Source organism: Saccoglossus kowalevskii, unplaced genomic scaffold (genome assembly GCF_978046115.1).
Source record: "Saccoglossus kowalevskii unplaced genomic scaffold, keSacKowa6.1 SCAFFOLD_57, whole genome shotgun sequence".
Lineage (NCBI taxonomy): Eukaryota > Metazoa > Hemichordata > Enteropneusta > Harrimaniidae > Saccoglossus > Saccoglossus kowalevskii.
In genome coordinates, this window is record NW_028188624.1 from 465,603 (window position 1) to 492,000 (window position 26,398).

The 26,398-nt window shown below is 34.9% G+C and overlaps 1 protein-coding gene across 1 annotated transcript; it reads right to left on the reverse strand.

The window, feature by feature from the left end:
• Window positions 1–20,328: 20,328 nt before the first annotated feature.
• Window positions 20,329–26,391, reverse strand: LOC144346276 (uncharacterized). The gene has a single exon (XM_078007147.2). It carries the CDS (start codon window positions 26,389–26,391, stop codon window positions 20,329–20,331), a length of 6,063 nt encoding a protein of 2,020 aa, XP_077863273.2.
• Between the last annotated feature and the right edge of the window lie 7 nt (window positions 26,392–26,398).

The following is a 26,398-nucleotide window of genomic DNA, read 5'->3' on the forward strand; positions in this document are numbered from 1 at the left end:
TCATAAAAATATTTCCCATGATTCAAGTGGTTTTGGCGGCCATATTGAATTTATCAAAAAATGCAAAAAACCTCAAAAAATTATCTTCTTAAAAACTGCTTGCTTGGTTGACAATCAATTTAGCATATAGTATCTCTGTTGATAGCTCTACAAAGGTACTGAAGCAGATTTTTGAAAAATGGCTTCTTTTGGCAGCCATCTTGGATTTAGTGAAAAGTGAAATTACGCTATAACTTATGAACAATGTGCCAGATTTAAACAAAACTTGGCATACAAGATCCGCTCAATATGATGATTATGTGTTCATGAAAATATTTCGCAGGATTCAAGTGGTTTTGGCGGCCATCTTGAATTTATCAAAACAATGCCAAAAATATCAAAAAATTATCTTCTTAAAACTGCTTGCTTGTTTGACAATCAATTTTGTATATAGTATCTCTGTTGATAGCTCTATAAAGTTATGAAAATATTTCGCAGGATTCAAGTGGTTTTGGCGGCCATCTTGAATTTATCAAAACAAAGCCAAAAACATCAATAAATTATCTTCTTAAAACTGCTTGCTTGTTTGACAATCAATTTAGTATATAGTATCTCTGTTGATAGCTCTACAAAGTTACTGAAGCAGATTTTTGAAAAATGGCTTCCTTTGGCAGCCATCTTGGATTTAGTAAAAAGTGAAATTACGCTATAACTTATGAACAATTTGCCAGATTTAAACCAAACTTGGCATACAACATCCGCTCAATAAGATGATTATGTGTTCATGAAAGTATTTCCCATGATTCAAGTAGTTTTGGCGGCCATGTTGAATTATCACAAAAATGCAAAAAACCTCAAAAAATTATCTTCTTAAAAACCGCTTGCTTGTTTGAAAAGCAATTTAGTATATAGTATCCCTGTTGATAGCTCTACAAAGTAACTGAAGCAGTTTTTTGAAAAATTGCTTCATTTGGCAGCCATCTTGGATTTAGTAAAAAGTGAAATTATGCTATAACTCATGAACAATTTGCCAGATTAACACCAACATCCCTTCAATAAGATGAATATTTGTTTATAAAAATATTTCCCATGATTCAAATGGTTTTGGCGGCCATCTTGAATTTATCACAAAAATGCAAAAAAACCTCAAAACATTTTGTACTTAAAAATTGCTTGCTTGTTTGACAAGCAGTTTAGAATATGGCATCTATGTTGATAGCTCTACAAAGTTTTTGAAGCAGATTTTTGAAAAATGGCTTCTTTTGGCAGCCATCTTGGATTTAGTAAAAAGTGAAATTATGCTATAACTCATGAACAATTTGCCAGACATTGTACAGATGACTATAAATGGTTATGTCTGCTGATAGTGTGGTTCATAATAGCAAAATACCAGATTAATTGTAAAGAACATTGCATTCTAGACATGAAACATTTGTCAAATAATCACATCAAGGAAGTGCAATTTGCCATGAGCCATGCAGGCTCGAAACCCGTCATCGCTGCTATGCAGCTATATTTAGGGTTTCGAGCCCTATGGGGCGAAACCCTTTTGTAATTGCTATGTTTATTATTCTTATTATTATTAGGGTTTCGAGCCCTATGGGGCGAAACCCTTTTGTAATTGCTATGTTTATTATTCTTATTATTATTAGGGTTTCGAGCCCTATGGGGCGAAACCCTTTTGTAATTGCTATGTTTATTATTATTTAGGGTTTCGAGCCCTATGGGGCGAAACCCTTTTGTAATTGCTATGTTTATTATTATTATTATTCTTATTATTTTTCCACCGTTTTTTAAAGCACTGTAACTTGAAAAATAATGCTGCAATTCATTTGCTATTTTCCATGTTCATAAAGGGCCATGAGTTGTGGTGCATATCCAAAAACCAGCCATGTAGGTCACATGACCTGGCCGCCATCTTAGGTAGAACGCAAACCGGAAGTGCTCAATTGCACCACTTTCTGAGGGTCTAGGAACTTCCGGTTTTTTTGTGTGGCATCATTGGCTCATGTCTAGCAAATATCAGCAATAAAATCTTTAGCGGTCATGTGACCTTGGCCGCCATTTTGGATTTTGTGAAAATTGACAAAAAAATTTTAAAATCTTCTTCTCAAAAATGGCTCGTTCATGTGATTAGACATTCGCTTTGCAGCACCTATGGCCATAGCTCTACAAAGTGACTGAAGCAGATTTTTGAAAAATGGCTTCCTTTGGCAGCCATCTTGGATTTAGTAAAAAGTGAAAGTACGCTATAACTCATGAACAATTTGCCAGATTTAAACCAAAGTTGGCATACAACATCCCTTCGATAAGATGATTATGTATTCATAAAAATATTTCCCATGATTCAAGTGGTTTTGGCGGCCATATTGAATTTATCAAAAAATGCAAAAAACCTCAAAAAATTATCTTCTTAAAAACTGCTTGCTTGGTTGACAATCAATTTAGCATATAGTATCTCTGTTGATAGCTCTACAAAGGTACTGAAGCAGATTTTTGAAAAATGGCTTCCTTTGGCAGCCATCTTGGATTTAGTGAAAAGTGAAATTACGCTATAAATTATGAACAATTTTCCAGATTTTGACAAAACTTGGCATACAACATCCACTCAATAAGATGATTATGTGTTCATAAAAATATTTCCCATGACTCAAGTGGTTTTGGCGGCCATCTTGAATTTATCACAAAAATGCCAAAAACCTCAAGAAATTATTATCTTAAAAACTGCTTGCTTGTTTGACAATCTATTTAGCATATAGTATCTCTGTTGATAGCTCTACAAAGTTACTGAAGCCGATTTTCGAAAAATGGCTTCCTTTGGCAGCCATCTTGGATTTAGTAAAAAAGTGAAAGTACGCTATAACTTATGAACGATTTGCCAGATGTAAACAAAACTTGGCATACAACATCCGCTCAATGAGATGATTATGTGTTCATGAAAATATTTCCCATGATTCAAGTGGTTTTGGCGGCCATGTTGAATTTATCACAAAAATTCAAAAAACCTCAAAAAATTATCTTGTTAAAAACTGCTTCCTTGTTTGAAAAGCAATTTAGCATATAGTATCTCTGTTGATAGCTCTACAAAGTTACTAAAGTAGATTATCGAAAAATGGCTTCCTTTGCCAGCCATCTTGGATTTAGTAAAAGAGAAAAAGTTCTATAACTCATGAACTATTTGTCCTTGCATTAAGTTTATCATATTCCTGTGAAATCAAATCCATATGTTGTGTAGTTTGTCTGCTATCTTTCATTCTAGACATGAAACATTCGTCAAATAATCACATTGAGCAAGTGCAATTTGCCATGAGCCACACAGGCTCGAAACCCGTCATCGCTGCTATGCAGCTATATTCTTATTATTATTATTATTCCGCCGTTTTTTGTAAGCACTGTAACTTGAAAAATAATGCTGCGATTGATTTGCCATTTTGCATGCTGATAAAGTGTCATGAGTTGTGGTGCATATCCCAAAACCAGCCATGTAGGTCACATGACCTGGCCGCCATGTTAGGTAGAACACAAACCGGAAGTGCTCAATTGAACCACTTTCTGAGGGTCTAGGAACTTCCGGTTTTTTTGTGTGGCATCATTGGCTCATGTCTAGCAAATATCAGCAATAAAATCTTTAGCGGTCATGTGACCTTGGCCGCCATATTGGATTTTCCGAAAATTGACAAAAAACTTGTAAAATCTTCTTCTCAAAAATGGCTCATTCATGTAATTAGACATTTGCTTTGCAGCACCTATGGCCATAGCTCTACAAAGTGACTGAAGCAGATTTTTGAAAAATGGCTTCCTTTGGCAGCCATCTTGGATTTAATAAAAAGTGAAAGTACGCTATAACTCATGAACAATTTGCCAGATTTAAACCAAAGTTGGCATACAACATCCCTTCAATAAGATGATTATGTGTTCATAAAAATATTTCCCATGATTCAAGTGGTTTTGGCGGCCATATTGAATTTATCAAAAAATTGCAAGAAACCTCAAAATATTATCTTCTTAAAAACTGCTTGTTTGTTTGACAATCAATTTAGCATATAGTATCTCTGTTGATAGCTCTACAAAGGTACTGAAGCAGATTTTTGAAAAATGGCTTCCTTTGGCAGCCATCTTGGATTTAGTGAAAAGTGAAATTACGCTATAACTTATGAACAATTTGCCAGATTTAAACAAAACTTGGCATACAACATCCGTTCAATAAGATAATTATGTGTTCCTGAAAATATTTCCCATGATTCAAGTGGTTTTGGCGGCCATGTTGAATTTATCACAAAAATGCCAAAAAACTCAAAAAATTTTCTTCTTAAAAACTGCTTGCTTGTTTGAAAAACAATTTGGCATATAGTATCTCTGTTGATAGCTTCACAAAGTGACTGAAGCAGATTTTTGAAAAATGGCTTCCTTTGGCAGCCATCTTGGATTTAGTAAAAAGTGAAAGTACACTATAACTCATGAACAATTTGCCAGATTTAAACAAAACTTGGCATACAACATCCGCTCAATGAGGTGATTATGTGTTCATGGAAATATTTCCCATGATTCAAGTGGTTTTGGCGGCCATGTTGAATTTATCACAAAAATTCAAAAAACCTCAAAAAATTATCTTGTTAAAAACTGCTTCCTTGTTTGAAAAGCAATTCAGCATATAGTATCTCTGTTGATAGCTCTACAAAGTTACTGAAGCAGATTTTTGAAAAATGGTTTCCTTTGGCAGCCATCTTGGTTTTAGTAAAAAGTGAAAGCACGCTATAACTTATGAACGATTTGCCAGATTTAAACAAAACTTGGCATACAACATCCGCTCAATGAGATGATTATGTGTTCATGGAAATATTTCCCATGATTCAAGTGGTTTTGGCGGCCATGTTGAATTTATCACAAAAATTCAAAAAACCTCAAAAAAATATCTTGTTAAAAACTGCTTGCTTGTTTGAAAAGCAATTTAGCATATAGTATCTCTGTTGATAGCTCTACAAAGTTACTGAAGTAGATTTTTAAAAATGGCTTCCTTTGGCAGCCATCTTGGATTTAGTAAAAGAGAAAAAGTTCTATAACTCATGAACTATTTGTCCTTGCATTAAGTTTATCATATTCCTGTGAAATCAAATCCATATGTTGTGTAGTTTGTCTGCTATCTTGCATTCTAGACATGGAACGTTCGTCAAATAATCACATCGACTAAGTGCAATTTGTCATGAGCCACGCAGGCTCGAAACCCGTCATCGCTGCTATGCAGCTATATTTAGGGTTTCGAGCCCTATGGGGCGAAACCCTATTGTAATTGCTATGTTTATTATTAGGCTTTCAAGTCCCTTCAGGCTTGAAAGCCTATTGTTTTTGTTATGTTTATTATTAGGCTTTCAAGTCCCTTCAGGCTTGAAAGCCTATTGTTTTTGTTATGTTTATTATTATTATTATTATTATTATTATTATTATTATTATTATTATTATTATTATTCTTCCGCCAACTTCAAACGACTTCTTCTCTGAAACGGCTGGACCGTTTTGCCTGAAAATTTGTATATACCTTCTACATGTCATGCCATTAAAAGTGACTGAAACAGATTTTCGATTAGTCACGTGGTTCGCCCGCCATCTTGAAACTCATTAAATATGCATGTCTCTTGTATCTCAAAAACTATTGCATGTACAAACATGGAACTAACGGTATATTGAAGGCAACGGACAAGAGAATTGGCCAAAATATTCGTTGACCATATATGGTCATAGAACTCATTAAATATGCATGTCTCTTATATCTCAAGCACTATTGCATGTACAAACGTGAAACTGACGCTATATTGAAGGAAATGGTCACGAGAATGAGCCAACATATTCGTTGACCATATAAGGTCATATACCTCATTAAATATGCATACCTATAATATCTCAGGCACTATTGCACATACAGACATGGAACCATTGCTATATTGAAGGCTTTGGACAAGAGAAATTGTCAACGTGTTTCATGACCATATATGGTCATATAACTCATTAAATATGCATGTCTCCAATATCTCAAGCACTATTGCATGTACAAACATGGAACTAACAGTATACCGAAGGCAATGGACAAGAAAATTGACCAACATATTCGTTGACCATATATGGTCATAGAACTCATTAAATATGCATGTCTCCAGTGTCTCAAGCACCATTGCAAGTATAAACATGGTACCAATGATATATTGAAGGCAATGGACAAGAAAATTGGCCAACATATCCGTTGACCATATATGGTCATAGAACTCATTAAATATGCATGTCTCGAATATCTCAAGCGCTATTCCATGTACAAACATGGAACAAACACTATATTGAAGGAAATAGAAAAGAGAATTGGCAAACATATCCGTTGACCATATATGGTCATAGATCTCATTAATTATGCATGTCTCTAATATTTCAAGCAGTATTGCATGTACAGACAGGGTACCAACGCTATATTGAAGGCAATGGAAAGAGAATTGGCCAACATATCCGTTGACCATATATGGTCATAGAACTCATTCAATATGCATATATACAATATCTTGAGCACTATTGAAGTTAGAGACATAGAAATAGCGCTATAATGAAGGCATTGGGCCAGAACGTCATGTAACCTACACGTATATACATTGCACAAATCAAATCTTCAAACTTTTTTTTCCAAATTTAATAGTGTTATGGTCCCTTTTCTTGAAAGCCGTTAATAGCTGCTCTGCAGCTATATTTATTATTATTATTTTTCCGCCGTTTTTTGTAACCACTGTAACTTGAAAAATAATGCTGCGATTGACTTGCCATTTCGCATTCTGATAAAGGGCCATGAGTTGTGGTGCATATCCCAAAACCAGCTATGTAGGTCACCTGACCTGGCCGCCATCTTAGGTAGAACACAGACCGGAAGTACTCAATTGCACCACTTTCTGAGGGTCTAGGAACTTCCGGTTTTTTTGTGTGGCATCATTTGCTCATGTCTAGCAAATATAAGCAATAAAATCTTTAGCGGTCATGTGACCTTGGCCGCCATATTGGATTTTCCGAAAATTGACAAAAAACTTTTAAAATCTTCTTCTCGAAAATGGCTCATTCATGTGATTATACATTTGCTTTGCAGCACCTATGGCCATAGCTCTACAAAGTGACTGAAGCAGATTTTTGAAAAATGGCTTCCTTTGGCAGCCATCTTGGATTTAGTAAAAAGTGAAAGTACGCTATAACTTATGAACAATTTGCCAGATTTAAACCAAAGTTGGCATACAACATCCCTTCAATAAGATGATCATGTGTTCATAAAAATATTTCCCATGATTCAAGTGGTTTTGGCGGCCATATTGAATTTATCAAAAAATTGCAAAAAACCTCAAAAAATTATCTTCTTAAAAACTGCTTGTTTGTTTGACAATCAATTTAGCATATAGTATCTCTGTTGATAGCTCTACAAAGTTACTGTAGCATATTTTCGAAAAATGGCTTCTTTTGGCAGCCATCTTGGATTTAGTAAAAAGTGAAAGTACACTATAACTTATGAACGATTTGCCAGATTTAAACAAAACTTGGCATACAACATCCGCTCAATGAGATGATTATGTGTTCATGGAAATATTTCCCATGATTCAAGTGGTTTTGGCGGCCATGTTGAATTTATCACAAAAATTCAAAAAACCTCAAAAAATTATCTTGTTAAAAACTGCTTCCTTGTTTGAAAAGCAATTCAGCATATAGTATCTCTGTCGATAGCTCTACAAAGTTACTAAAGCAGATTTTCGAAAAATGGCTTCCTTTGGCAGCCATCTTGGATTTAGTAAAAAGTGAAAGTACGCTATAACTCATGAACAATTTGCCAGATTTAAACCAAAGTTGGCATACAACATCCCTTCAATAAGATGATTATGTGTTCATAAAAATATTTCCCATGATTCAAGTGTTTTTGGCGGCCATGTTGAATTTATCACAAAAATGCCAAAAAACTCAAAAAATTATCTTCTTAAAAACTGCTTGCTTGTTTGAAAAACAATTCGGCATATAGTATCTCTGTTGATAGCTTCACAAAGTGACTGAAGCAGATTTTTGAAAAATGGCTTCCTTTGGCAGCCATCTTGGATTTAGTAAAAAGTGAAAGTACGCTATAACTCATGAACAATTTGCCAGATTTAAACCAAAGTTGGCATACAACATCCCTTCAATAAGATGATTATGTGTTCATAAAAATATTTCCCATGATTCAAGTGGTTTTGGGCGGCCATATTGAATTTATCAAAAAATTGCAAAAAACCTCAAAAAATTATCTTCTTAAAAACAGCTTGTTTGTTTGACAATCAATTTAGCATATAGTATCTCTGTTGATAGCTCTACAAAGTTACTGAAGTAGACTTTTAAAAATGGCTTCCTTTGGCAGCCATCTTGGATTTAGTAAAAGAGAAAAAGTTCTATAACTCATGAACTATTTGTCCTTGCATTAAGTTTATCACATTCCTGTGAAATCAAATCCATATGTTGTGTAGTTTGTCTGCTATCTTGCATTCTAGACATGAAACGTTCGTCAAATAATCACATCGAGCAAGTGCAATTTGTCATGAGCCACGCAGGCTCGAAACCCGTCATCGCTGCTATGCAGCTATATTTAGGGTTTCGAGCCCTATGGGGCGAAACCCTTTTGTAATTGCTATGTTTATTATTAGGGTTTCGAGCCCTATGGGGCGAAACCCTTTTGTAATTGCTATGTTTATTATTCTTATTATTTTTTTTCCGCCGTTTTTATAAATCACTGTAACTTGAAAAATAATGCTGCGATTGATTAGGCATTTTGCATGCTGATGAAGTGCCATGAGTTGTGGTGCATACCCCAAAATCAGCCATGTAGGTCACATGACCTGGCCGCCATCTTAGGTAGAACACAAACCGGAAGTGCTCAATTGCACCACTTTGTGAGGGTCTAGGAACTTCCGGTTTTTTTGTGTGGCATCATTGGCTCATGTCTAGCAAATATCAGCAATAAAATCTTTAGCGGTCATGTGACCTTGGCCGCCATATTGGATTTTGTGAAAATTGACAAAAAAATTTTAAAATCTTCTTCTCAAAAATGGCTCATTCATGTGATTAGACATTTGATTTGCAGCACCTATGGCCATAGCTCTACAAAGTGACTGAAGCAGATTTTTGAAAAATGGCTTCCTTTGGCAGCCATCTTGGATTTAGTAAAAAGTGAAAGTACGCTATAACTCATGAACAATTTGCCAGATTTAAACCAAAGTTGGCATACAATATCCCTTCGATAGGATGATTATATGTTCATAAAAATATTTCCCATGATTCAAGTGGTTTTGGCGGCCATATTGAATTTATCAAAAAATGCAAAAAACCTCAAAAAATTATCTTCTTAAAAACTGCTTGCTTGGTTGACAATCAATTTAGCATATAGTATCTCTGTTGATAGCTCTACAAAGGTACTGAAGCAGATTTTTGAAAAATGGCTTCTTTTGGCAGCCATCTTGGATTTAGTGAAAAGTGAAATTACGCTATAAATTATGAACAATTTTCCAGATTTCGACAAAACTTGGCATACAACATCCACTCAATAAGATGATTATGTGTTCATAAAAATATTTCCCATGACTCAAGTGGTTTTGGCGGCCATCTTGAATTTATCACAAAAATGCCAAAAACTTCAAGAAATTATTATCTTAAAAACTGCTTGTTTGTTTGACAATCTATTTAGCATATAGTATCTCTGTTGATAGCTCCACAAAGTTACTGAAGCAGATTTTTGAAAAATGGCTTCCTTTGGCAGCCATCTTGGATTTAGTAAAAAGTGAAATTACGCTATAACTTATGAACAATGTGCCAGATTTAAACAAAACTTGGCATACAAGATCCGCTCAATATGATGATTATGTGTTCATGAAAATATTTCGCAGGATTCAAGTGGTTTTGGCGGCCATCTTGAATTTATCAAAACAATGCCAAAAATATCAAAAAATTATCTTCTTAAAACTGCTTGCTTGTTTGACAATCAATTTTGTATATAGTATCTCTGTTGATAGCTCTATAAAGTTATGAAAATATTTCGCAGGATTCAAGTGGTTTTGGCGGCCATCTTGAATTTATCAAAACAAAGCCAAAAACATCAATAAATTATCTTCTTAAAACTGCTTGCTTGTTTGACAATCAATTTAGTATATAGTATCTCTGTTGATAGCTCTACAAAGTTACTGAAGCAGATTTTTGAAAAATGGCTTCCTTTGGCAGCCATCTTGGATTTAGTAAAAAGTGAAATTACGCTATAACTTATGAACAATTTGCCAGATTTAAACCAAACTTGGCATACAACATCCGCTCAATAAGATGATTATGTGTTCATGAAAGTATTTCCCATGATTCAAGTAGTTTTGGCGGCCATGTTGAATTATCACAAAAATGCAAAAAACCTCAAAAAATTATCTTCTTAAAAACCGCTTGCTTGTTTGAAAAGCAATTTAGTATATAGTATCCCTGTTGATAGCTCTACAAAGTAACTGAAGCAGTTTTTTGAAAAATTGCTTCATTTGGCAGCCATCTTGGATTTAGTAAAAAGTGAAATTATGCTATAACTCATGAACAATTTGCCAGATTAACACCAACATCCCTTCAATAAGATGAATATTTGTTTATAAAAATATTTCCCATGATTCAAATGGTTTTGGCGGCCATCTTGAATTTATCACAAAAATGCAAAAAAACCTCAAAACATTTTGTACTTAAAAATTGCTTGCTTGTTTGACAAGCAGTTTAGAATATGGCATCTATGTTGATAGCTCTACAAAGTTTTTGAAGCAGATTTTTGAAAAATGGCTTCTTTTGGCAGCCATCTTGGATTTAGTAAAAAGTGAAATTATGCTATAACTCATGAACAATTTGCCAGACATTGTACAGATGACTATAAATGGTTATGTCTGCTGATAGTGTGGTTCATAATAGCAAAATACCAGAGGAATTGTAAAGAACATTGCATTCTAGACATGAAACATTTGTCAAATAATCACATCAAGGAAGTGCAATTTGCCATGAGCCATACAGGCTCGAAACCCGTCATCGCTGCTATGCAGCTATATTTCTTATTATTATTTTTCCGCCGTTTTTATAAATCACTGTAACTTGAAAAATAATGCTGCGATTGATTAGGCATTTTGCATGCTGATGAAGGGCCATGAGTTGTGGTGCATACCCCAAAACCAGCCATGTAGGTCACATGACCTGGCCGCCATCTTAGGTAGAACACAAACCGGAAGTGCTCAATTGCACCACTTTCTGAGGGTCTAGGAACTTCCGGTTTTTTTGTGTGGCATCATTGGCTCATGTCTAGCAAATATCAGCAATAAAATCTTTAGCGGTCATGTGACCTTTGCCGCCATATTGGATTTTGTGAAAATTGACAAAAAAATTTTAAAATCTTCTTCTCAAAAATGGCTCGTTCATGTGATTAGACATTTGCTTTGCAGCACCTATGGCCATAGCTCTACAAAGTGACTGAAGCAGATTTTTGAAAAATGGCTTCCTTTGGCAGCCATCTTGGATTTAGTAAAAAGTGAAAGTACGCTATAACTCATGAACAATTTGCCAGATTTAAACCAATGTTGGCATACAACATCCCTTCGATAAGATGATTATGTGTTCATAAAAATATTTCCCATGATTCAAGTGGTTTTGGCGGCCATATTGAATTTATCAAAAAATTGCAAAAAACCTCAAAAAATTATCTTCTTAAAAACTGCTTGCTTGGTTGACAATCAATTTAGCATATAGTATCTCTGTTAATAGCTCTACAAAGGTACTGAAGCAGATTTTTGAAAAATGGCTTCCTTTGGCAGCCATCTTGGATTTAGTGAAAAGTGAAATTACGCTATAACTTATGAACGATTTGCCAGATTTAAACAAAACTTGGCATACAACATCTGCTCAATGAGATGATTATGTGTTCATGAAAATATTTCCCATGATTCAAGTGGTTTTGGCGGCCATGTTGAATTTATCACAAAAATTCAAAAAACCTCAAAAAATTATCTTGTTAAAAACTGCTTCCTTGTTTGAAAAGCAATTTAGCATATAGTATCTCTGTTGATAGCTCTACAAAGTTACTAAAGTAGATTATCGAAAAATGGCTTCCTTTGGCAGCCATCTTGGATTTAGTAAAAGAGAAAAAGTTCTATAACTCATGAACTATTTGTCCTTGCATTAAGTTTATCATATTCCTGTGAAATCAAATCCATATGTTGAGTAGTTTGTCTGCTATCTTTCATTCTAGACATGAAACATTCGTCAAATAATCACATCGAGCAAGTGCAATTTGCCATGAGCCACGCAGGCTCGAAACCCGTCATCGCTGCTATGCAGCTATATTTATTATTATTAGGGTTTCGAGCCCTATGGGGCGAAACCCTATTGTAATTGCTATGTTTATTATTATTATTTTTCCGCCGTTTTTTGTAACCACTGTAACTTGAAAAATAATGCAGCGATTGATTTGCCATTTTGCATGCTGATAAAGGGCGATGAGTTGTGGTGCATACCCCAAAACCAGCTATGTAGGTCACATGACCTGGCCGCCATCTTAGGTACAACACAAACCGGAAGTGCTCAATTGCACCACTTTCTGAGGGTCTAGGAACTTCCAGTTTTTTTGTGTGGCATCATTGGCTCATGTCTAGCAAATATCAGCAATAAAATCTTTAGCGGTCATGTGACCTTGGCCGCCATATTGGATTTTCCGAAAATTGACAAAAAACTTGTAAAATCTTCTTCTCAAAAATGGCTCATTCATGTAATTAGACATTTGCTTTGCAGCACCTATGGCCATAGCTCTACAAAGTGACTGAAGCAGATTTTTGAAAAATGGCTTCCTTTGGCAGCCATCTTGGATTTAATAAAAAGTGAAAGTACGCTATAACTCATGAACAATTTGCCAGATTTAAACCAAAGTTGGCATACAACATCCCTTCAATAAGATGATTATGTGTTAATAAAAATATTTCCCATGATTCAAGTGGTTTTGGCGGCCATATTGAATTTATCAAAAAATTGCAAAAAACCTCAAAATATTATCTTCTTAAAAACTGCTTGTTTGTTTGACAATCAATTTAGCATATAGTATCTCTGTTGATAGCTCTACAAAGTTACTGAAGCAGATTTTTGAAAAATGGCTTTCTTTGGCAGCCATCTTGGATTTAGTGAAAAGTGAAATTACGCTATAACTTATGAACAATTTGCCAGATTTAAACAAAACTTGGCATACAACATCCGTTCAATAAGATAATTATGTGTTCATGAAAATATTTCCCATGATTCAAGTGGTTTTGGCGGCCATGTTGAATTTATCACAAAAATGCCAAAAAACTCAAAAAATTTTCTTCTTAAAAACTGCTTGCTTGTTTGAAAAACAATTTGGCATATAGTATCTCTGTTGATAGCTTCACAAAGTGACTGAAGCAGATTTTTGAAAAATGGCTTCCTTTGGCAGCCATCTTGGATTTAGTAAAAAGTGAAAGTACGCTATAACTCATGAACAATTTGCCAGATTTAAACAAAACTTGGCATACAACATCCGCTCAATGAGGTGATTATGTGTTCATGGAAATATTTCCCATGATTCAAGTGGTTTTGGCGGCCATGTTGAATTTATCACAAAAATTCAAAAAACCTCAAAAAATTATCTTGTTAAAAACTGCTTCCTTGTTTGAAAAGCAATTCAGCATATAGTATCTCTGTTGATAGCTCTACAAAGTTACTGAAGCAGATTTTTGAAAAATGGTTTCCTTTGGCAGCCATCTTGGTTTTAGTAAAAAGTGAAAGCACGCTATAACTTATGAACGATTTGCCAGATTTAAACAAAACTTGGCATACAACATCCGCTCAATGAGATGATTATGTGTTCATGGAAATATTTCCCATGATTCAAGTGGTTTTGGCGGCCATGTTGAATTTATCACAAAAATTCAAAAAACCTCAAAAAAATATCTTGTTAAAAACTGCTTGCTTGTTTGAAAAGCAATTTAGCATATAGTATCTCTGTTGATAGCTCTACAAAGTTACTGAAGTAGATTTTTAAAAATGGCTTCCTTTGGCAGCCATCTTGGATTTAGTAAAAGAGAAAAAGTTCTATAACTCATGAACTATTTGTCCTTGCATTAAGTTTATCACATTCCTGTGAAATCAAATCCATATGTTGTGTAGTTTGTCTGCTATCTTGCATTCTAGACATGAAACGTTCGTCAAATAATCACATCAAGCAAGTGCAATTTGTCATGAGCCACGCAGGCTCGAAACCCGTCATCGCTGCTATGCAGCTATATTTAGGGTTTCGAGCCCTATGGGTCGGAAACCCTTTTGTAATTGCTATGTTTATTATTATTATTAGGGTTTCGAGCCCAGATGGGTCGAAACCCTATTGTAATTGCTATGTTTATTATTAGGGTTTCGAGCCCTATGGGTCGGAAACCCTTTTGTAATTGCTATGTTTATTATTAGGGTTTCGAGCCCTATGGGGCGAAACCCTATTGTAATTGCTATGTTTATTATTCTTATTATTATTATTATTATTCCGCCATTTTTTTTAAGCGCTGTAACTTACAAAATAATGCTGCGATTGATGAGGCATTTTGCATGCTGATGAAGGGCCATGAGTTGTGGTGCATACCCCAAAACCAGCCATGTAGGTCACATGACCTGGCCGCCATCTTAGGTAGAACACAAACCGGAAGTGCTCAATTGCACCACTTTCTGAGGGTCTAGGAACTTCCGGTTTTTTTGTGTGGCATCATTGGCTCATGTCTAGCAAATATCAGCAATAAAATCTTTAGCGGTCATGTGACCTTGGCCGCCATATTGGATTTTGTGAAAAATGACAAAAAACTTTTAAAATCTTCTTCTTAAAAATGGCTCATTCATGTGATTAGAAATTTGCATTGCAGTACCTATGGCCATAGCTCTACAAAGTTGCTGAAGCAGATTTTTGAAAAATGGCTTCATTTGGCAGCCATCTTGGATTTAGTCAAAAGTGAAAGTACGCTATAACTCATGAACAATTTGCCAGATTGAAACCAAAGTTGGCATAAAACATCTGTTCAATAAGGTGATCATGTGTTCATGAAAATATTTCCCATGATTCAAGTGGTTTTGGCGGCCATCTTGAATTTTTTTAAATAAAGCAAAAAAGCTCAAAAAATTATGTTCTTAAAAACTGCTTGCTTGTTTGACAATCAATTCAGCATATATTATCTCTGTTGATTGCTCTACAAAGTAACTGAAGCAGATTTTTGAAAAATGGCTTCCTTTGGCAGCCATCTTGGATTTAGTAAAAAGTGAAAGTACACTACAACTCATGAACAATTTGCCAGATTGATACCAAAGTTGGCATACAACATCCCGTCAATGAGATGGTTACATGTTAATGAAAATATTTCCCATGATTCAAATGGTTTTGGTGGCCATCTTGAATTTATCCAAAAATGCAAAAAACCTCAACAAATTATCTTCTTAAAAACTGCTTGCTTGTTTGACAATCAATTTAGCATATAGTATCTCTGTTGATAGCTCTACAAAGTTACTGAAGCCGATTTTTGAAAAATGGCTCCCTTTGGCAGCCATCTTGGATTTAGTAAAAAGTGAAAGTACGTTATAACTCATGAACAATTTGCCAGATTGACACCAAAGTTGGCATACAACATCCGATCAATAAGATGATTATGTGTTCATGAAAATATTTTCCATGATTTAAGTGGTTTTGGCGGCCATCTTGAATTATAAAAAAATGCAAAAAACCACAAAAAATTATCTTCTTAAAAACTGCTTGCTTGTTTGACAATCTATTTAGCATATAGTATCTATGTTGATACCTCTAGAAAGTTACTGAAGCAGATTTTTTGAAAAATGGCTTCCTTTGGCAGCCATCTTGGATTTAGTAAAAAGTGAAATTACGCTATAATTCATGAACTATTTGCCAGACTGATACAAAATTCGGTATGTGGAATCCTTGCATTACGTTTTCATATTCCTATGAAATCAAATCCATGTATTGTCTGCCATTTTGAATTCAGTTAAAACAACAAAGCTTCCTAAAACTATTGGTACGACATGCAGCATACGACCTCCATGTAATTTATTGTCAATTAGAAATGCCCTACAGCATATGAATGAAATACTATTTATACAAATTTTAGCATATTTTAAACTTGTATATTCATAACGTCTCGAATGTACTTTTATTAACGATGATATACAAAATAACGAAAATAATTATTTGTATTATCCAAAAGTGTAACAGAATGAGGACTGTCATTCCCAATGGACATATAGATACATTTGCATCTGTTTGATTTGATTGCAAACATGTTAGTCAACAGTAGTATGCCTGAACCTAATGTTATGAGAACTATTGTAGATAGAGAAGGGAGATTGAAAAAAATATGGCACAATATGCGGGAAACTGATTAGATGGATATGGTTATGTGGTTCATCAAATATGCCCAATTATAATATCCTGAACAGTTTTTGGTATGAATATGCATCTTTTGGCATAAGTGTGTCATGCATTCATTGTTCTAATCCTCACATGCATGTGTTTGTCAAGCCAGGGTACAGTAATATAAGAAACATTTGCTTCAAAGATTCCTTAACATATAACTGAGTAAATCACGTAGTTTTGTTATTTAAAAAATGAGTCATTTATTTTGGCAACATTAATAACAATATGTACAAAAACTATTACATGTGGTTTTGGATATATATAATACAGTCATGTAAATAAGCAAATGACATTATATATCAGTAAAGAGTTCGTTAGCTAAGTTCATAATGTGAAACAAAAAGAAACAGTGGTTTTCAATAAGTAATTGAAAATTACAGTAATAGTAAAATCATTTATATTGAACAACATTAGAATATATCACAACAGTTACATGATTATAAAATCAATACAACGCAGATGATGCGGTATTCATTGTCTGTCTTAGATAACTATGTCTATCACGTGTTGTCTGATTTCATGTTTTTAACGTTCTGATGTCATAAAGTGTATACATAAGCACAAATGTTTTTGACTGACAGTGACTATAATATACACTGATTATAATAGACGCTCCTAGTTCTTCACTAAATATATAATATATGGTTACATATTCATAATATATATGGCAAATATGAGTACACAAATTCAGAGAACGCATGCTCGGCTTACTTCTGCAAAATATGTTTAACATAACATTGAGAAACAACAAGGCTACCGGATTAAAAATCAATCTTTACATTTCGTTGCTTTGAAGAAATTGTTCTAACCATATTAATATTTCGTTTATATTACCTAAATAGATTCTGTATTTTTGATAATAATTCGGCTAAAAGAAATAAGATATAATTTACAACCCAGAAAGAGGATAACAAAATCCTATTTCATTAACTGAACTACTCAAAATAGTTTAGGAGACACCATAATAGCCCGATTCAAGCGTGATTTCTTTTTTTCCAGTTACAACTACAATAAATCAGATCAAAATGCATGTTATGATAGCATATTTTACGGGAATGAACATTATAATAATGAATGTATTATAATTGGTGACACAACAATGTACAACACATGCACGATAATATGAACAGTTTATGCATCACTTCACTTCACTTTGGTCTGTCGCCCCTCCTGGAACATAAGCCATCGATGACAGTTCTCAGCATGTGCGGCCCTGTTCTGCAGTCTCAAGCTGTACCTAGGTGGATCTTGAGCGCCTAACATCACTGTTTAGGTCCCTCAGCCAGGTGTTTTTTGGCCTTCCATGTTCCCGTTTTCCTTGTGGATGTTGGATGGTTGCTTATGCAAAATGTGGCCAATCCAACTCCATCTCCTCCGCAAGATCTCTTCCTCCATGGGAGGCTGCCTAGTTTGCTTCCAGAGCTCAAGGTGGCTGATCTTATCCGGCCAATGAATTTTTAGGATTGTCTGCAGGCATCTGTTTACAAAGGTCTGTACTTTGTGCGTTGTTGCCTTTGTGGTACGCCAGGTTTCTGCTCCATATAACAGGACAGACTTTACATTTGTATAAACAAACGAAGCTTGGTGTGTCTTCCTATAGTTCTGGAGTTCCAAATGTTCCTTAGTTGGAGGAATGCAGCTCTTGCTTTGCCAATTTGACATCAGCATCCGTCCTGCCCTGTTTATCCACAACACTGCCAAGGTAAGTGAAGGACTCCACCTCGTCAAGAGGTGTATCACTTATTCTGATCGGGATCGGATATTCACTTTCATGACCTTTGTCTTACCTTGGTGGATGATTAGACCAAATTTGGCAAAAGTTGTGCTTGTGGTTATGGGACAGGAGGGCAATGTCATCAGCGAATTCCAGGTCTTCAAGCTGTGTCCATAGTGTCCACTGGATACCATTTTTGTCATTTGTCACTTTCTTCATTATCGAGTCAATGATCAGCAGGAATAAAAATGGTGAGAGTGGGAAGCCTTGTCTCACACCTGTCTTCACTTCAAAGCTATCTGTCAGTTTTCCTCCATGTACCACCCTGCATGTCATTTCCTCGTATGAGTTTCAGATCATTCTGACAAACTTCATAGTGTCTAAGCAGCTTCCAAAGTGACTCTCTGTCTACACTGTCAAAAGCTTTCAGATAGTCCACAAAATTGATGTACAGGGTGGAGTTCCACTTTATGGACTGTTCAACTATGATCCTCAGTGTAGCAATGTGATCAGTACATGATCTGTCTTTACGGAAGCCTGCCTGGTGGTCACGTAGTTGTTGGTCAACCGGTCCTTTCAATCTTTCAAGGATAATCCTATTGAAGACCTTTTCCTGGTACTGTGACCCCTCTGTAGTTGGAATACTGACTGAGGTCTCCCTTCTTTGGAATTTTGATAAGATGGCCCTCTTTCCACTCTGCCGGGATTTGTTCCTGTTCCAAAATCTTCTCAAACAAAGAGAATAGTACCTCTACTGAAAAATCTAGTCTGCCTTTAGTGCCTCTATCCATACCATGACAGTAAATACTATGAATAGTTAATTGGGTCTATATTAGATGAATGCCAAGTCGATTCAATTAGAATGTTTTGTCCAGTATTGACATAGACAATATGTGACATCAAGTGCATAGTGTGGCTCGGTTTACAGCAGGCTCAAATGTTTGATGTAATTCGGTTATGGAGAGAGGGGGACGTTAATCAACTTGTATCATAATGCTGTCATCACATTAAGTGATCATGCTATCCTACTGTGGCATCGATGAAGTGTTCACCAGCTTGTATGACATGATATTTCAATCACATCATCTATGAGATCATTGACTTGGCTTGGTATGATTAATGTTCCAAAGGCGCTGAATTTGAAATTGATGGCCATAGTTCGGCTGTTAAAACCTGCGACAAGATTGTATCACTCTCATCTAAAGTTGTCACAAATGGGTGGCTTAACCTTAGTCATTTCTGAGCTGTTGAAAAGCTTTGACACATATACATGTAGGTGTCACAGTTATTATTCGTACACTTCCATGCTCAAATTATTAATGACGTGGTGTCATGCTTGTAGAATGTGTGACAACATAACATGCATTTCGAGCAGGTTTATGATTGCTACATTTAATTTTCCTATATTGGAACCCAAACCAAACATGCAAGGTTGTGCCAATATAACAGTTACATAACATTAAACAATATATAATGTCAGAAGCAAGGTGTTCCCTAAATTGTTTTGAGTAGTATCGATAAATTAATTTTTTTTATTGGGAGGGGGGCACTTGACCGATATTGTGTGAATAAAGTAAAGTTGCAATTACGTTACTGCTCTGCTGAAATTATTAGACCTCATAATATAGGTTCTATATTCAAAGTCCTTAATTACATTATATATCTTGCATAACGATCTATACTAAGCACGTGTAAACAATGACATTATGGTGGTCAACATCATTACATTGATCAGCAAAACAATTTAACATAAAATAGATAAATAAACAAATGCCACGTAACTGCAACTATCTCATCTGTTAAAAAACAATCAAATTTATTTTTTGTTATAAGAAAATAAGTTAGCGAAATATCCATGTCAATAAGTGCCCCCCTCCCAATCCTATAATGAGTGAAGTGGAGTGGGGTGGGTGGGCGTGTCCCTTAGTTTTACTTTCACGCCCAGGAATGCTATTCGCGTAGTACAAGTAGGGAGAGTTTTAATATCTATATACATTGGAATATTTTTTCCCTATAATAGATTTATCACTTAAGTGTGATTCTAGCATTCCAGTTGTAGCAATGTTGACATCTATATGAAGGTAGGAAATCAAGGTAGAAATTTCAATAATAATAAATCTAGATTGAGTGTACCAAATTAATGATACTTTCAGAACCGAATAATCACAGCATCATGAAACCCATAATATGTTTGTATAACTTCAACATTAAGAATGACAGCGTTTTTAATGTATACATGGTCAATCAACGTTCCACTTTCTGTAGTTGGTAAGGCTACACATTGTTTGAATCCTTGCTTTTCCAAAATGTTCTGCACACTGGAAGACACGAGTATATTTTCGTTGAAATCACCAATAATAATGTTACTTGCAGATATTTTACTCATTTCACTAACCAGACACAATAGGTTTTCTCTAAACACATCAGCTCTATATGACCGCGGTCTATATATAACAGCTATTGACACACGTACATCTTTCACATAAAAAGCTAAGTACTCCAAGTTAGACACATGTAGCTTGAGGAATTCAGTATCTTTATGAATGCTAGAATAAACTGCTACACCTCCATGTGCCTGTTGTTTCAAATCTGATGTTATCTCATTAGATGTATCATAAGATAATGACCGTGGTTTGTGGTGAAAATCAAAATTGTTTAATTCCAATTCACTATATAGTTTCCCATCCAGTAGCCAGGTTTCTGTCAAACACATAAAATCAACATTAACAAGTCTTTTATCGCATTTGATGTCTTCAAAATGAGACAATAATCCTTCAACATTGTGTAGCAAGATAGTACATTGGCAAACCCTGTCTGACACTGATTTTGACGTCAAGTATGTTGGCATGCTTAATAGAGCTGATTCAATCTTTTCATTGCAATACATACTCGATTCCTTGAAATCTTGAATAATAAGGCCATCTAATGTCTTAACTCTACTCAAAGCTACATAAGCTTGCCCCGGAGAAAATATTTTATTTAATGATACTACAGCTTTCTCTACTGTTAATCCTTGTACTTTGTGTATAGTGCATGCATAAGCTAGGCTTAATGGATATTGTCTTCTAATGCCTCCGCCATTGTTTACTCTGTCCTCTGATGGCTTTATAGGTGTGCTATTTGGTGATGATACAGAGAAGCTTCCAGATTTACTGCGTAGTTTAGTACCAACCTTCACGTTATCAAACACTACATATATACAGGATGGAAATATGTTATTGTCTTCAAAGGAAATATGTGAAATTTTGCCAAAAACACCATTTACTAGACCATCAGATACATCAATGTTTTTAATTAACATCACACGAGCATTTATAGCCAAAGTAACCGTCTTTGCTAAGTTTGTATTGTAGACTTTGACATAGTTCCTCTCTCTCTGTTCTAGTTTTTTAGTTTTAGTATTTCTATAAAAGTCTTGAGCATTAATACATATGGGGTTTGAACATGTTGCACGAAGCATGTTTATATTACATAGATCCACATCTTTATTTGTTGCAAATATATGCATACCAATGTACTCTTCACCAGTTTCACACAGACGAAACATGTTCACAACACTTGCTGGTAATTCATCAGATTTTCTTCGTGTTCTGACGCTATTTAATGCCTCAGCAAACTGTTGATCTTGCTGCCTTACTACATCTGTTAATTCAGCAATGGCGAAATAATCATTCCACAGATCCATACCTTCGCTACTAACATATAAAGCCTTTCCTTTTACAGGTGGTAATTGATAAAAATCGCCTACAGCAATCACAGAAACATTTCCAAATGGTGAATAGTCACCAGTCTGTTTGATTTGCCTTAATCTCCCATGTATATAACAAAGCAACTTCTTGTCAACCATTGAAATTTCATCAATAATAAGAATCTGCAGACTACTAAGTTTGGAACGAATGGTGGTTAATGTATCTTGTCCTAGTGGTTGATATGGCAATTTGGCATCAACTGCTATTGAGAAAGTACTATGGACAGTGGTTGCATTTATGTTGAACGCAGCTACACCAGTCGGTGCTGTCAACAGAACAGAAATATCATCTGGATTTGGTAGAATACGAGCAAGAATTCTTGAAGCCTCAAAATACACAGCCTTGATAACATGGGATTTTCCTGTTCCTGCTCCTCCACTTAAGAACATGTGAAATGGTGCAACATTCTTGCCATTAGCTTTATCTAAACACCATTGTCGAACAGTGTAGAATATATCACGCTGTTTATCATTAAGTGATCTCATCAATATTTTAGCCTCATTTTTGGACATTCCACACTGATTATATACTTCTTTACAAACTTCTTTTTTATCTTTGTGCAACAAGTCTGGAATTGAATCTTCACTTTCTGATTCATTAGATATCGAATTCGTACTAGCTGATTCTAAGCATTCTAATCTTTCCTTCTCAGATTCTGGGTGAATTTGTGCCCATGCATCTTCTAAAAGAGGGCATGACTCAAGCATTTGCTCAGCTGCATCAATAACATCAACATCTTTCTCAAACATTGCTTTATTTCTGTCAACTATAGATTTTACACTTTCGGGCCAATTGTTCTTATATTTCACAGCACCAGTTTGATAAAACTCTTCAAATGAATTGAATTTAGGTTTAGGTTTCAACTGGCATTCAGCTCTGTATGGCAGAAAAAGTTGCAATATACTTTGATAATGCTTCTCTGGTTCCTTAGTTGCTGAAAATCTTGCATATCTGACAACTGCAGGATCAGTTCTTGTTCTCTTTTGCATATAACCTAGACCATTATTAAGTTTAATAACTTTATTGTTATCAATATTTCTTTTTCTTTCTACCTCTGACGTAGGTACAATTCTGTATTCAGAAGCAAAACTTGCAAGACACATGGTATTAATTTCATTTGGTCTATTCTTATAACGATCAAGCATACTTGTCATCCAGATGTTTTCATTGTTGAGATCTCCGCCTTTACTCATGTTCTTTAAAATTGCTAGTGGAAGACTCATTTTAATTGGAGTATCGCCTGTAGGAATAAATTGTACTTTTCTTGAGCATTCTTTTAACCTCAAATTACAAACTCTGTATACAGCTTCCTGAGCACTCAACTCACGGTTGTGAAGATATACACCTCCAATTTTTTTCATTGCAAGTTTTGCATCCATATTACCTTCTTTTGATGCTTCCCTCTGTGCATGATCTAACAACAATCCCATTTCTCGTTCCGCTTTTGAAATGTAGCTAATAATGTACACAACACAACTGTAGGCATCTACAATATATTGTATGTCCATATTTGCATTCCAACATCTCAGAAGATCTTTGTTATATTGATTTACCCAAACATCAGAAGGTTGTCGTTTTAAAACTATGCTTGTTTTTTTTGTCAACACGCTACATGCTGTCTCAAAGATTTCTTGGGTTAATTCAATGTAAGCAAACAAGGATGAAACAGATGAGAAGTTCTTTTCAGAATTCAGTAGTATATTCCAAATTTTTGTCAGAATTGCCGTGGCTGTATCTTTAGTCATCTCATTTTCTTGGTCTGTTTCTTGATATTCTGTTTCACTATCAACATAATCCTGTATGACATTATCAGTTTCAGTTGTTTTTTCTTCTTTGTCCTTAGCTTTTTCTGCATCAGTTCGAGCAATAAAGGTTTTTCCTGAAGGTGGACGTGGGAAATTAAATCTACAAGTAGTACCAAGTTTTCTGCAAGTTTTTGAATGTCGTGTACTGTGTTTTTGTACACTATTCACAATCTCATTAAGTTCTTCATCTTGTTCCGGAGATGGCATTTCACAAGTGACATATTTATCCACGAAAGTTGCTACTTCTTCGTCATCATCTTTATCAATAATTGGTGCATTCTTTACCCAAAAAAGACAATGTGTATGAGGAGAACCACGTTGCTGAAATTCAACACGGTAAAAATAATCTACTATTTCGCCAATAGGTGCTGCAGGTGACATAATTACCTGTTTCAAAAATAAGTGGAATCTGTGTTCAAACATTCGAGCTGCAGTTACAGGATTGTTTCTTAATACAGCACATTTTTCAGACCAATCAAGATCTTCAAAACTTCGTGTATCACCTACTTCTCGAAGAATACATTCAATTATTTCAGGCCATCTTGTGTCAGCTGATGAAAATGAACAAAACCATGTAGGTATACCAAGCTGTCTTAACATTGCAAATAAATCTTTCTGTGCACTTTGCCAAAAAGGTGGTGTTCCACGAATGGGTTTCAAAAACTTGTATCCCTCATTGTGCTTAAGAATGTCAGTCAATGACTGTGAATTTGTTAAAGTTGCAGCTGTTACAGATTGACCAACTGCTTTACCAGAACCTTTGCGTAAGGCAATAGACACATTTGAGACAACTTGTTGTACTTCTGACAAATACTGGGCATAAAATATAAAATCTGTATTTTTGGCAAATCTACCATCTGCATTCATCAAACGAGTATGCAGGTATCTTGACAATGTTATTTTTTCACTGCGTATGTCATGAAATGTTGGTGATCCTTCAGGATACAATACAGGAAAAGACTTTGCTTCATTGCCTTCATCCATTAACATTTTAACTGGACTATTTCCTTCAGCAGGGGCAATACAAGATATTTCATCAGAAGGTTGATCAAGTACTTCGGGTCCGATATCTACTGGTTGAAGACATGTGTCTAAAAGTAATCCATCTTTTTCTTCTTCATTGTCCTCAAAATCTCTATTTTTTTCTTCAGAATGTTTTGAGGCACTATCCTCGTTTTCTGGTGTTTCAATTTCTCCTTCAATTTTTGCTAAAGGATTAACCCAATCTTTGTTAAAACAAACATTGCTATACCATTTATTGTTCTTCTGAAGATATACTAATGCATTCTTTATATGAGCCTCATTTACAAAGTGATACTGATAATGGCCCTTGTATGTTAGTTTCCGCTTCAGTTTTACTTTTATCATTTGGTCATCTGATTCACATCTTGGTAAAATGGATGTAGCTTTATCAATGCTAGAAGGGACACATACAACAGGTCCATGAACACCATTCTGTCCACCTTTTGGTAAAGCCAACATTTTCATAAAAGGAATGTGCAATGCCACCAAATGTTGTTCCAGAGAGTTTAAGCATTTTAATTCATCTGGAATAGGCTTCAGATTAAGATTGTTGGTAACTGCTTCACATGGAATTTTACCACTCAGAATTTTCCTTTGACAAGTAAAACAAATCCATAATTTACACTGTCCATTTTTCAAATATAAACATTCACTATCACTAGAACACACACTGCTACATTTGTGTAGATAATCTTCAGTAATACACTTATCTGCAATTAATGCAACATTCCCACCTTTTTTGGTGTACACCTCTTTTTTACAATGAATAACTTGATTTCTGAAAAGTCGCCGATGGCAAACTGTACAGACAAAATCTGGACCATGGGCAATTTCATTTCTAAACATATCCAATACATTTCTAAAATATTGTTTATTATTTGATTCTATTAATCTTTTGGTGGGTGTTCTATTTAAAACATCTTTTCTATGCTGTTCATTCTTTTTATATTTTGTAGTACTCCTTGCCTTCACAGCTTCTCTATGCGACGGATTATATTTATATTTTGCTCTACTCCTTGTCTTCCAAACTTCCCTATGTATGTCATTCTCTTCATATTTCACTTTGCTTCTTGCCTTAACAGATTCTCTGTGTAATTCATTATCTTTATATTTAGTAATGCTTCTAGATTTCACAGAATCCCTGTGTAATTCATCATCTTTATATTTAGTAATGCTTCTAGATTTCACAGACTCCCTGTGTAATTCATCATGTTTATATTTAGTAATGCTTCTAGATTTCACAGAATCCCTGTGTAATTCATTTTGTTTATATTTGCTAATGCTTCTAGTTTTTATAGACTCCCTGTGCATTTCGTCATATTTATATTTTGTAATGCTTCTCGTCTTCAAAGCTTCTTTGCGAGTCTTATTATTTGCATAATGTTGAATTATGTTCTTTTTTTTCCTTTGGCAAAAAGTGTCATCATTGTGATATCGCTCTCGCTCTTTCTCTAGTTTACGTTTTTTACCCACATGCTGCCCAGTTTGTTTAGCACTTTGTTTTCTTTGAACATATTCTTTCAAACATTTAAGATAGGCACGTCTGCCCCGAGAACGTGTAATTTTTGCTGGTTTAGTTAGAGTATTTGGTACATCATCTGACTCTATATTGCTATCATTTTTAAATAATTTCATTGTTGTT

Coding starts and splice junctions, on each gene's coding strand:
- LOC144346276 (XM_078007147.2), bottom strand. CDS start 26,391: ATGAAATTATTTAAAAATGATAGCAATATAGAGTCAGATGATGTACCA.